The sequence below is a fragment of the Dipteris shenzhenensis genome, chromosome 27 (assembly GCF_047967505.1).
Source record: "Dipteris shenzhenensis isolate YYH24624 ecotype China chromosome 27, Dip_SZ_1.0, whole genome shotgun sequence".
NCBI lineage: Eukaryota > Viridiplantae > Streptophyta > Polypodiopsida > Gleicheniales > Dipteridaceae > Dipteris > Dipteris shenzhenensis.
In genome coordinates this window covers 4,406,484-4,420,244 of record NC_141622.1, presented here as the reverse complement: position 1 = coordinate 4,420,244, position 13,761 = coordinate 4,406,484, and the positions used below count along the sequence as shown (strand labels likewise).

Here is a 13,761-nt window from a genome sequence, read left to right as displayed (position 1 = left end):
AACGTACGTAACTCTCATGGATACCATGACTTGCAAAATCCAAAGTACTACGGGTTTTTTCTACACCCAGCATCAATAACGTTGAAGGACCTACACGCAACGCAGATATCCAGATTAATTTCCCTAGTCCTAAGCTACCTGCAGGTTGACGAACAGAATCACGATATAATTAATTACAAACTAGCCCATGCTCACTGGCTCTTGTAATCCTGTCTTCGATGCCTTTAAATCAACGACAAGATACACGATACCACAAGATTACGACAGCTAGTCCCTTCCTGCAATATCCCGGAGTCCTGGTCCCGAAATCCTTTGCGTGATACCAAGTATGAACCTGCGATGACGTCTGTGACCCCATAGCTGCGCCATCACCTACGGTAGCTGCGATGACGTCCGTGACCCAACAGCCCCTTTGGTCGTGCACTGCTCCTAATACGTAACGCAAATATCACGGGCCAAAGTTCCCTGGCCCTAAGCTAACTATAAACCAGCGGGTGTAAAAAAAATACGCCTGCCTTCTGTCACCTGCCTACGTAAACCGCACGCTCCTGCGACAGCTAGTCCCGTGACCACCTGATAGCACAGCTGGTCCTTCGATGCGTCGAACATCCCGCCAGTCCGAGACCGCTTGCACTGTACTCACCGCTCTGATACCAAATATAACACTGCAATCTATTTGCTTCTAGTTTTACGTTGAATCATTGGCGAAGGCACTTAGTCTATCCTCCCAGCCAACCTCGTTGGTTGCAAGCTTCTCTGCTGAAATCCCAAAAAGATTCACTTTCAAAGCTCTCTGCTTGCTTAATTTCAACGAGCCCCAAACTCCCTAGATGGATCTAGTATGCCACATGTCCTCAATTTAGGGCCCTTTCTTAATGCATTATTTACCCCTCTCTTGGGATATCTTTGAAACATTTGCCCCTAGGCACATTTAATGCATTAAAGTCCCTTAGCCTTAGATCCACCTAGTCTAGTGCCATGTTACCCTCACCAAGGACCTTGACCTTATTCCTTTTTGATCTTTTACATGAAGCCCAAACAAATATAATACAAACATTGATCCTTTAAAGGAAAATGTCGACTGATCCTTCCGAGGTCATGTTACCTCGACTTGAGCGTAACACGAGGATGCCCTCGAATGATGTGTCGATGAAGGCCATAGGAGCAGCTACCAAGGGAGATCACATCACGACTCTCAATGTGCCGATCGGAGAGTCACCAAATGCGAAGAAGAGGCTCAAAAAAATGAGTGAAAGTGCTCAAGGGAGCTGTCCAGTTGAAGATGCAAATCGTGGCTCAAATCAACTTCGTGACCACCGACGGGAAGGCCAGAATGAAGGTGGTAAGAGAGGCAATCTATGGCGGAATCAGGAGCAAGTTTTGGCGGACTGTTTGGCAGCGTGGGTAGGAAGCATGGACAGCAGGAGGCAGCGCGATTTAGGAGAGATTCATGGTCGGCAGATGGAGCAGCAAATTGTGGGAGCTGAGGGAGTGATTGGAGTGGCAAAGGGCTGGAACGGAGTTGTTGTTTGCGATGGCAGGAGCAGCAGCAGTTGGCCACAGTCCCGAGGGCTGGTACGGCCTGTTGTAGGCCCTGGTGCGGATCAGTCCGTACAGTCTGTCCGGACTGTACGGACTGGGACTGTATGGCCTGCTTGCAGCGGGCTGGAGCAGTTGGAGGCAAGGCTACTAAGGCGGCTGATGGCAAGGAAAAAGAAGCGGCCACTGGCGAGGCATTTCGGGCTGAAGCAGGGGTAGTTGAAGGCGAGGTAGATCAGCTCGAAGTCAGCTCTGAAGGTGAGGCTAAGGAGTGGAAGGGAGCTCAATCATGGAGGAGAGAGGAGCTTCCATTTGTGGGCTTCTCTCATCCTCTAGGTAGAGCAAGAAGAAGGGGAAGGTAGGAAGGGAGGCTCTGATACCACATGAAGGCACATGGTGGAGAGGGAGAGAGAGAGAAGAAGAAGAAGAAGAAGAATATATTATCGTCCTCTGAAGACAAAAAATCGGCCTATGGGACCTGAAACAATACAAAACCTTACATACATAAAGACTCCTCCCTCAAAGGGGAGGGTAATAAGAGAAACTACCTTTATGTCTAGGTGAGTTTCTGTGCTTGAAAAGCTTAGATACAAATGTTCCTAAAGCTGAGGGTGACGCCTTATGTAGCAAATCAGCCAGTCTGTTATGTCCCTCAAGAAGAGAGCTGAACTTTTTCCTAATGTGTGCATAGTAAGGGCATATCATTACCATGTGTTCTTCTGCTTCTGGCATACCCTGGTCACATAATTGGCATATTCTGCTCTCTCTTGGCACGTCTTTCCAGAGTAGGCTAGGGAGAGAGGAAGTGATACTCAAAGAGAGACATAATGAAATGGAAATGAAATGACTAAAGCAATGAACCAAAAATAAAGCACTCACATGTAGACCAAAGAGCTTGTAGCTTGATACTTGATTGATTTGACACTAGACAAGTACAGCTCTTATATAGAGCACACACACACATATGAACACCAATGCATATGGGATAACTCCCAATGTGACACGTGGCATCCATAGGACATACTAGACTAGAACTCACACTAGAACACACTAGAACATACCAAATTGACTCATCTTGGCTTCATATTCTAACAGGGAATGGGCAGCACAAGAAGAGCTGGATGGCGAAGGACAGCAATGGTTATGGTGGGTACTTGGATACAACGACATGAGGACTCTATGCCAAGGAGAACCGATGCTTCCATTGTCATGTGTCGGGCCATCATAAGAAAGATGTTTGCATTACTAGAAGCTTCTAATAGAAGGAGTTGGTATTGCGATAATTCTTTCTATCTTAAATGGTGCGTTGCCCTATCAGCTAGATTTAGATGCTCGTTTGGGAGAGACTAAAATGAAACGCCGACAGAAACTCAGTACGAAGACTTCGTATAAATAGATGCTCATGTATGTGTGGGTGTGTACACGGATTTGTATGTGTTCCACCTCGACCTTTGATATTAGTCATTCAAGGGGTTCAAGATCGGTGCCAGCAAGACACAGTTGTACAACAGGATACAATATTATAGTAGGCAATAGGGTTACAACAACCTCTCTCAAACCCAGTCTTCCTTGTCCCTATCACCTATATGCACCGAGGAAACCCACATGGAGCATCATCTAGAAGCATTAATCCACACCACATATCCTTAGAAGTTAGCACCAGATCTAGGCATTCAGTACCTAAAGATTAGGATTCACGGGTTTGGCAACCATTTTCGGATTCATTCAGATTAGGATATCATCCGGGTGTACCACAGCCAGTCACCTCCGTCAGCACGATGGGAGGCCCCTTTCATACCCTAGCTCCAGTTTCAGCACAAGGGGATGTCACGGGCATCCTCAAGCCCATGGCCATGCTAGCTGTTGCCAACGCATGCAGCCAAGTCAACTGCCACGTAGGCATCCATACAGCCATACAAGCAGCCTTGCGCCGTTAGCAATCAGCACATTGTCAACAGGTAGTCAAACACCGCATCATCACAAGTAAAAAAACACAGAGTTGTTTTTTGGGCAGAAGTCAACACTTTTTGGTCAACGTTGACTTTTTGACGACATGGTCAACGGTTGGCATGGACCAGCCGACCAGGGTCAATGGTCTGCATTGATCAGGTCGGCCAGGATGACCTAACAGCCTATAAAAGGGCAGCCTTTGGCCCTCATTCTTCATCCCACAGTTGGGCACTTTAGCCCTCAGAATAGCAGCGACAGCAAGGCCTCCCCGTTGCAGACCAAGAGGGTGCCTCATCCTCTCCAGGGATCTAGTGATGATTCACTTCCTCTAGGTAGTCTAGTCTTTTTAGTTTTGCACTGAGGGTTGCAGCCCCTTCATACAGTTGTATTCAGCCCGTTGGGCATTCATTATTTAGTTGTATCTATTTCCTCTCTGGAGGTCCACTACATTCTTTCCCTCTGATTCTCTCACTCACATCCACAGCATCATTTTGTGTATTGAGTGCATCATCTTGCAGTTGCAGTTAGTATTGAGTAGGAGAGAGAGGGAGGATAGTATCTCCCGCTACATTCACCCCAAGATTTATTGTTATCTCCTCATTGTACTTGGTTATCTCCGCTATCACTTCAGTTCTGCCTCCATCATGTGAATAATTGCTCGCCTTCTCACACCATGAAAGTTAACATATCCTCATCTGGCGCTTCAGCCCAAGATTTATTGTCATAGGTATATCAACACTGTAACACGTCTTCTTTATGTACAGATCCGGGATGCAAAGGCATGGCCTTCATATTTGGTGATAGTTTGAAGAGGGATTCTCCTAGCTTTTATCTAAGGCACATAGTGATTTTGTTGAGACACTTCTTGGTAGATCTGTCACCTTGCATGTTTTTGCTGCCTCACGGTCAAGATTAACTGCAATAGAAACTGTTAATTAAACTATATTTTCTTTCGCTTGTCAATTCAATCGATTCCTGTTGTATGTGAGTCTTGAGAAATTCTATTCTGTGAGAGAGAGAGAGAGAGAATTTTTTCATCTGTATCTAACAGACTTTTATATTTATCCATTTTTGCCACATATATAAGCAGCAAGGCATATTCTGTGTGAAAAGCAAGGGAAGATAAATGAAGCATACAAAAAGTTACAAGATGGCTGGCTGAACAATGGTGATAGAGTACCACCTGCAGAGTTTGCAAAGGTAGATGTCACAAGGGGGACTGATGGAAAGGATTTTCATTGTTAGTTTAATGGATACATGCTTGTCAACTTGTGTTTGTACAAAGAAACTATGCAGTTTTGGGTGTCCATGATGCAAGGAAGTGAGAAAAAAAATCCTGCTTTTACTTGATGGAGCATGCCCAATTAAAAACCTGAAATTTTCTGCTTCAAAATTTTGAAATTCATATCTCCGATTGTGTTCAGAAAATACTATGGTAACTGCAATGTTAGGCTATTTGTTGCAAGATTTCTAGAAAGTCCTTAGGTCTTTTGCCATCTTTAACTGCCCATTCAAAAGTTTACTAGGATTGTTTGCCGCCTAAGAAGGAAAAATTGACATATGTTTCTAGTGGAAGAAGTTGGTAGAATGGCAGCCTGTTGTACTAATCCCATAAGCAAAGGTGTTACTGGCCTACTTCCCAAAATTATAAAAGGGGCTTCAACTGTACTTCATTTCCATTCATCATTAATACAAGGGCACACTTTCCATTGAGAGTCGTACCTCCTAAGCATCAGCTACAAGCTGTACATGCAAGAAGGACACTAGCATTTAGCAGCCATGGTAGCCAGCCCCATGGAGCTGCACATCCATGCCCTCTTCCAAGTAAGAGTGACCCTTCCCCTACCCTATTCCTATGTTTTCTTCTAGTTCTTGCTATTCTCATCTTTCCCAGTCCCTAAACTAGTAGTAGATAGCAGAAATAGAAGAACCCTTGCTTCACTTAGAAGCATCCAGATGTTGCCAAGTCATTGGCATGTAATTAGTAGGTAGCTAGGATTTTGACACATGGCAATTGCTACATTGGGAAGCTGGGTCTCCCACCTCCTTGTAATTTTTCCCAGCTTGTGGATTTTGGCACGACCAGCCATGAGCTGCAAAGCTTTGTATTCTGAATTTCATCAATAAATAATATACCTTTTAGGGGGGTCTGGTCTATTGGTTCTAGGCCCTTATGTGGGCATGAATGCTTATGAAGAGGAAAAATTTCAGTTTCTTGAAAATTTTAAAGTTTTTTTTGGGATGTTTTGCCAGGGGAGTTATCCACTAAGAGACCAGAGGACCGCCAAATAGAGCTTATGCCGGGGATTGAGCCACCAAACATGCCACCCTACAGAGTTAGTGCTACACAGAGAGATGAGATCATGGCCCAGGTGTAGGACTTGCTGTCCAAAAGGCTAATTCAGCCCGACTCCCCTCCTTTTTGCTCACTTGATCTTTTGGTTCAGAAGAAAGATGGCTCTTTTCGGATGTGCATGGATTACTACACCTTGAATAAGATCAGGATAGATTTAAAAAGTGGCTATCACTAGGTTCGCATACAGCCACAAGATGTGTACAAGACCGCATTCCGCACTACCTTTGGTCTATATGAGTAATTGGTGATGCCGTTTGGTTTGGCAAATGCCCCTGCCACCATTAACAGAATGATGGATTGTATCTTCCGTGCTTATAGGCACTTCTCTGGTACCTTATTCAATGACATTATAGTATTTTTTAAGTCTAAAGAAGAGCACAGGGAAGACCTTGCTATTGTCTTTCAAGGGTTGCATAATCGTTTCTATGCTGATAGCAAAGAGAGTGAGTTTTTCCTAGAAGAGATTCATTACTTGGGGCATATTATTTCCAAGAATGGGTTACAATGGGTCCTGCTAAGATACAAGCCATTCAAGAATGGCCCGACCTGAAGACTATACATGATTTACACAGCTTTTTGGGTCTCTATTCCTATTATAGGAGGTTTATTAGGCACTTTTCTGATATAGCTGCTCCGCTTCATGAGTTGACCAAGAAAAATACAGCCTTCAGATGGGATGAAGCACAAAAGCCAACATTTAATACCCTCAAAGGGAAGTTGATTGTACAAACGCTTTGATGTGTTTCATCAAAGTCTGATATATTCTTAAACACTCACTTAGTTCTTAGTGAAGCACATGAAAGGGCAAATTTGCTATCCATGTTTCATTCTCAGATTGTCCATACACCAGGAGCTCAAAATAGAGTGGCAAAGGCCCTATCTCCAAGACCCGGGTCAGTAATGTTACCATTGCTTAACACAAGGATCTTGAAGAGATGAGAGAGCAATATGCCAGTGACCCTAACTTTGGAGAAATAATGCTGCGCCATGCACCCACATATGCTGGACATAGAGGTATTGCAGCTATTACTCAAGCTTTGTGTAGAGATTTTTACCGGCAAGCCATGCATAAGGATATACATAAGTTTGTTATAGAATGGCTTATTTGTCAGAAATTTAAGTATGATAGACGGAAGGCACTTGGCTTACTGATGCCTATTCCTGTGCCTCAGGCACCATGGGAGAGTATAGCAATGGACTTTACCTTTGATTTTCCACGATCAAAGACTGAAATATGGACAGTTAACAGATTCAGCAAACAAGTCCATTTATAAAAGTCACCCTTTGGCTGAGGCTAACCCCCGGGCTGGGCTGGGGGTTCAAACCCAGCTCGGGTTTAGAGAACAGAGAAGAGAACTGCTTTCTGAGATCTACATTGAGTGGAAAAGCGGTGTATGGGAGGTTGTACGGAGGCTATGTGAGGCTGTGCGATGACTGTACGGAGGATGTACTGGAGTTGTATAGAGGCTTACGAGAGGTTGTATGGGGGCTGACGGGATGCTGTATGTCGATTGTACGGAATCGGAGTTGGAGAGAGAGAGAGAGAGAGAGAGAGAGAGAGTCTATTAACGTCCATTGGAGACCAAAAGGTCTATGGGACAGCAAGAAACCCTCTAGTACATTTACTTTAAGGAGGGCGCATGGCAGCTCCCAAGGAGTGCAAAAGCAACCCCAACTTATTTAGAGTACTTACATAATAGTCTGAAGACTGAGATCCTTTGGTTTTGATTTAAACTCTCTGATTAGGGCTATGCCTTCACAGTAAACTGCCCATTCTCCATCCTTTCTGGCAGCCCCGACTTTAGCCAATTCAGTTGCCTTATTCTTGAGTTGAGCTTGTGTAAGCTTCTCATCTTTCCATGCTTTGGTACCCTTCAGCTTGTAAGATTGTTGAAGAAGCTTGATTCACATATCTTTTGATTTCAGTGTAAGGATTGCATGACCTTTAGAATGTGTAATAGAAGCTAGCCTAGAGTCGTCATCATCCTGCTCATCATCATCTGTCCATTCAATGTTGGGCAAGCTTGCTTTGATCTTTTTCAATATTTCACTATGAGAGAGAGAGAGAGAGAGAGAAGAGAGAGAGAGAGAGAGAGGTCTTATGTTCATTCTTACAGGTGGCATTGGAATATTCTGAGTGTCCATCTGGCAAAAAAGGTGGAGATCTTGGATGGTTTCCTCGTGGAAAAATGGCAGGCCCTTTCCAAGATGTTGCATTTTCTACGCCTGTGGGAGCTTGTAGTGTTTCTTTCAAATCTACGTAAGTTTTTTGGCTTCCCATCTTCTAATTTTTTTGTTTTGTTTTGGAGTTGTAGACTTGTGGTATCAATTCAAGGCTTGTGATATGAGGTTGGCATGTAAAAAATGTGTCTTTGCCATTGTAGCTTTGGATTGACTCGGCCGTTTTTTGGGGGGGGGGACAAATTTATTCAAGTTATATTATGATACTATGAAGCGATCGGAGGCATTGGATTTCTTAGAGAATATGAATAGGATACCTCAAACTAAAAGCACCCTAACTCTCAAAAAGTACATCTTTAAAGGGTTGTTGCAAGAGTTTATCATTTATCATCAACAGGGATACATGTTTATGGAATGGCAAGAGTTTATCATTAGCAGAGATGCATGTTTATGGAATGCGAGTTTTTTAACTTAGCAACACTAGAAAGTGGACATTATTGTGTATATCCAAGCTCTTAGGGTGCTCTCAAAGAAACGTAAGTGTTCTTCTTTTAGATCATGGGAACTTAGGTGGAGTGTGTTCTTTGTCCCCTCCCATATTACTCTCATTGGGATACTAATGCCCATAGCCCCTTCATAAAGGTCATCCTCCAATCCTATCCCAAATAATATCTTCTCAACTAATACCTTCAATTGGGGAGATCTATTTGTCTAAGCAACAAGGAAAAAACTGCATGCATATTTTGCAATCAAACTTAAGTCTAGTATGACAAAAATAAACAAAATAAAGTATGACTAATTTATCAAGCCAAAGTATATCTGTCGAGAAGAAGTGACAATATATTACCCGTTTAGGTTGAAAGAAGCCTATGGGCAATAGAATTGAACTCTCATTGGTCAAATGATGCATTTTTCCTAGTATAACTTTGAGTTGCATACCATTTCTAATATTGCATTTTAGATGGGTTTTATTGGAGGTCAACTCCTCACTTGTGAGCCCCCACATGAGGAGGACATGGGTGAGTTGTATTAGCAGCATAGGTTGGACTCAAAGGGAGCCCCGTGGGCAATGAGAAAGCTGCCAAGGGGGCAGATCTAAGAGAGGGGACAGAGAGTTGCCAGCAGCATACGGGCTGTCATGTGGGCAGTAGAGACAAAATTTCAGACTACAGCAGTTGGTAGTACAGTAGGTGGCAGGCCAGCTTTTTGTTAGTCAACTCTTCACTTGTGAGCCTCCACATGAGGATGACATGAGGGGATTTTTACCAGCATCATAGGTTGGACACAAAGCATTCTTTATGGAGGAGGGAGGACCAGGTAGATGATGCTGGGTTGACTGCAGGGTGGACATGTTTTCTTGAGCGGGCATATCAGCATGCAAAATTGCAAGATGCTTCATCCGGTGCATGAGGATGATGATGCATCTGCATTCATTGCTGAGGAGTCCGCATAGTTGGCATGTGCTACATGATCTTAGGCATGTAGGCGAGCAGGAACAACAGCACCAGCTTAACAGCAACTGATTGTGAAGAGCAAGAGAGCTCATCATCATCAGATGCAAGCTGTTCCTCAGATTCTGATAGTAGTGATGATGATGCTGATGGGGAGGAGGAGGACCGGGGGCCAGGGGGAAGATTGCCAAGCAGCTTTAGATCTTGCTGATAAAAATTTAAATTTCAAATTCCAATCATTACTAATTAATTAGATATTAGTTGAGTACTCGTTGTTGAGTTGCTCAATGACTCCTGATGCTTCAAACTTGCTACTTCATATATGGGCTTCAAACTAGCTACTTAATATTTCAGAGGAAAGTTTGAAACTTAAGGCTTGAGCTTTATAATCTAGATTCTTATGTAGATTGTAGACTCTATATGTTAGTAGTTACTGGTTTTTGGAGTACTAAATTGCACTTTAAACTTTGTCTCTACCGTCTACACTCTAGATTTCATCAGTTCTATTAATTAACTGATTTCTGTCTACAGTTCTGAAGTCTTAAATCAGAAATCTAAAGTCTAAGGCTTGAGCTTTGAACTTTCACTTTGTAATCTGATTTCTGATTTCTGTCTACTTTACTGAAATCTGAAATGTAAGGTTTTTAAGGCTTGAGCTTTATAATTTGCATTCTAAAATTTGATTTCTGTCTACTGAAATCTGAAATTTAAAGTTCAAGACTTGAACTTTGTAATCTGGTCTCTAATTCTAGAATCCAGTCTAGAGTCTAGACTCTCTAGCCTCTCTATATATAGTAGTATTATTGATTTTGTAAGTACTTGCTACTAGTAACTACTAACATCCACTCTAAATTTTAAAATTCAAATTGCCCTTTAAATTTTCTCTCCTCTAAATGATGAATTCTGCTTTCTGTCTACACTTCTGAATACTTGCAAAATCAATGATGATTGGCATTATAGGCATTGTATGAAGTCTTCTTGTGAGTTTTTAGCTTGCTTTGCATAGTTTTAGCAAAGTAGATATATAAAGGGTGTAAATTTTGCATTTTTGAGTCAAAGAAGTACAAGTTGAGTTTTTGAAACTCCCCTTGATGTTTTGAAACGTTTCACGTTTCGAAATACTGAAAGTTTTCATTGAACTATGTTTTGAACCAGCCACTTTTAACATGACGATGGATAGAACTTTCTGGCCGCACAGACACTTACAGACACTTTCTTTGATGATATCATTGTGTTCTCTAAATCAATTGATGAGCATAGGCAGTATGTAGCCACAGGTTTTTAGGACCTTGGCAACATAAGCTTTATGTACATGGTAAGGAAAGGGATTTTATTTTTAAGGACGGTGTGCAAATGGATTTGCAAAGATCAAGCTATACAGGAATGGCCCAAGCTGAAAACTGTACATGAAGTATGCAGTTTTCTAGGGTTATGTTCTTATTACAGGCTGTTTATCCGTTTTATTAATATTGCAGTGCCACTTCGAGATTTGACCGAGAAAAATACTCTTTTTAGATGGGGGAACGCCAAAGAACAACATTCAGCGCTCTTAAGGAGAAATTGGTCGCTGAGTCCATTCTTGTCATCCCCGATTTGTATAAACCATTTGGTGTGGACTGCGATGCATGTGGGGAAGCAATGATCTCTGTAGGAGTTGAGCTTCACTGGGAGCTCATTTGGTTCTAACTAGGTCCGGAATGTGTATAGTTGTAGCCTGCAGAAGATCCTCATGTATGAATGACCCCATGATACCAGAGTGGGGAGAATGGCGCGTCAATGTTGTAATGGAAGGGAGGAAGTCTATGCATGTGGAGCCCCAGTCGCTCAAACTACCTCTGCGTGTGCAAACCAGCACCTCTAGTCACCTGCAGCCGATAGTGCCATAGAAGAGGACAGAGGTGCAATCCCCTTATCCCCTGAGTAGGTGATGACCTAAAATGCTTTATCGAGCTGCAATGGAGATGACCCAAACTCAACCTGGATGATTTGGTGAGGAACTGACAACTTACTACAAATCATCCGTGATAACATGAGAACCTGTAGGCACTCCACATGAGTCCACTTTGTATCTGATAGATCCGGCCCCGAGCAAGGTCTGCCATACATTCCCGCTGGGTGGACAGTCAAAAAGTAAGCCCTTGGTCCGAGGGTCTTGAAAGCGTTGAGTGGAAGTAGCTCTCCACCCTCTACTCAAGCGAGCCTGCATTGCCGGTCTCATAGTGAAAATAGGTCCGGAGAAGAGAACCCCCAAGTATGTGTATGACGAGACAATCTCAACCTGCGACCCATCAAAAGTGAACTGCTCCCGACGCATAGCGGCCCGAGATGTATTGAAGATCATAACCTTGGTTTACCAAGGTTGACCTTCAAATCATGCGACTCACACAGAAAGACTGTACTGCATCTAAGTGTCTCTGGAGACCCTCAGCCGAGGAAGATAGGAGTACCACGTCATCATATATATATATATATATATAGAGAGAGAGAGAGAGAGAGAGAGAGAGAGAGAGAGAGAGAGTACACAGATCAATCAGGCTGAAAATGAATATCCACCGCGAATAAAACTCCTTTAAACCACAATCTCCTCTATAGGATGTCAGTATCCTTCCTTGCATTACTCTTGAGACAAGAGGTGAAGGAATGGAGTGCTGGAATGTACTATGCCTGATCACTCTAACTCTCTTCGGGAAAGACAATGGATGTTATGGAGAGTTGGATTGAAACTCCCACTTTTATAGCCCAGCAAGTGGGTAGGGGGATTATAATCCCATCTACTAGATCAGCAATGGCAGCTGACTGCCAAATCACCAACTGACAAACCTCGTGGCATTTTTGCCATGGTAGCAGTGTGTGCCTACTACCACGTCACTGTCTGTACAGTGCCACATCAGCACACGCTCCTGCTTCCACACATAATCCGTACAAGGCCATGTGGCAATTTGCCACATCAGTCTCTCAATTGTCCCGCATGCCACGTTTTCTTCTAGGGTGGCTGGCTGCTATGCTACAGCTACTGGGGTTTGAGGACTAGGTGGAATTCTGGTCAGTGAAATTCAACCTCTCTTGGTAAGGCGATTAATCACAATTTAGACCTGGAAAAGAAGAAAAAAGAAGTCAATATCAATGAGCACACCAAGAGGGTTTTGCTTTCATGTTATTCCAAAAATTCAAATGTGCATCTGTGGAATGCACTTGGCTGTAAATTTGTACTCCTGGGATTAGAAGTGAGGGATTGGTTTAGCATGAAAATTTACGTAATGCAATGTAGAGCATTCTGTTAGGACATGTGAGAACAGGATCTAGGTGCAGTCTGCAACATTGGGGCTAGCCTTAGAGTATACTCTGCTTGGTTTTTTTCCCCCTTAAATGTTTTGTCAGTATTTTGCATGCAAACAATATCTTCATGGCATATATGGAAGGAAAGTTGTTGGGTGGACATCTTTCTTTTTGTTTGTACAAGGTTTTTCCTGACAGTCTGTCCATGTTTTCTGAACAGGCATGGCTACCATATTATCCTAGTAGAAGGAAGGAAGAATTGATGGTAATTTCCATGGTAAACAACATTGTTCCTGCTGTATCTGAACTGGGGTTTGTTGAAAGACTGAAAGATGAAGTTGATGTCAGGAAAGAATGATTTATTCTCTGCTTTACTTTCAGATAGATTCTTTCACAACTATTAGAGTTAGTCTTTAGGTGTGGAAGTATAAGATTAATAATCTGCACTAGAGGAGATACAGAGAACTAATAAGAGGCGCACACGTACATGTTTGCAAATTTTTGCAAATTTTTACATTCAGTTTGTGTGTTCACTACTGCTCTTGCCCTCGTGCTGCTCCACTATCAGTCCAGTTTTATTATGTAGTGATTCGCTGATTCTTTGTTGATTTCCCTTATCTGTGGAGTATGATGCTCTGTGAGGCATGTGAGTGTTGTAGGGGCTTGTTCTTACAAACAATTCCAAATCTGATTGATGACTCATCACACCTTGATAGGCAAGCCCCCGTGGAACAAAATAACATTATGGAAGCTATGGTTGAGGTTACCTTCTCCTGCTATTGAAGCTTGTCTGAGGTTGAGCCCTAGGATTTGGTAGCGGACTTAATTATGCCCAATGATTTTTCATCTGCCTGGCTGCTGATACAGAGTTAGTCAATGCTTATTCCTTAGAAACCGTCATTGCTTCTTCTCTGAGAAAAGGAGTTTATGATCCATGCGCCTTCTACCTGCATGCGGTATTGCTTCATCAGGCTTTCATCCATTGCCCAAGATTCCCCACTGCTACAT

The 13,761-nt window shown here is 42.9% G+C and overlaps 1 protein-coding gene across 2 annotated transcripts in view; it reads left to right on the top strand.

Annotated features, from left to right (window-relative positions):
• The window catches only part of LOC147883761 (FKBP-like peptidyl-prolyl cis-trans isomerase family protein), a 32,921-nt gene extending 19,635 nt beyond the window's left edge, over window positions 1–13,286 (top strand). For both annotated transcript variants that reach the window (XM_087398777.1, XM_087398776.1), the window contains exons 3-5: window positions 4,580–4,689; window positions 7,963–8,105; window positions 12,974–13,286. In XM_087398777.1, the coding sequence (XP_087254903.1) occupies window positions 4,580–4,689; window positions 7,963–8,105; window positions 12,974–13,016 (296 nt within the window). In that variant the 3' untranslated portion in view covers window positions 13,017–13,286. The remainder of the gene's footprint in view (window positions 1–4,579; window positions 4,690–7,962; window positions 8,106–12,973) is intronic.
• The last annotated feature ends 475 nt before the right edge of the window (window positions 13,287–13,761 follow it).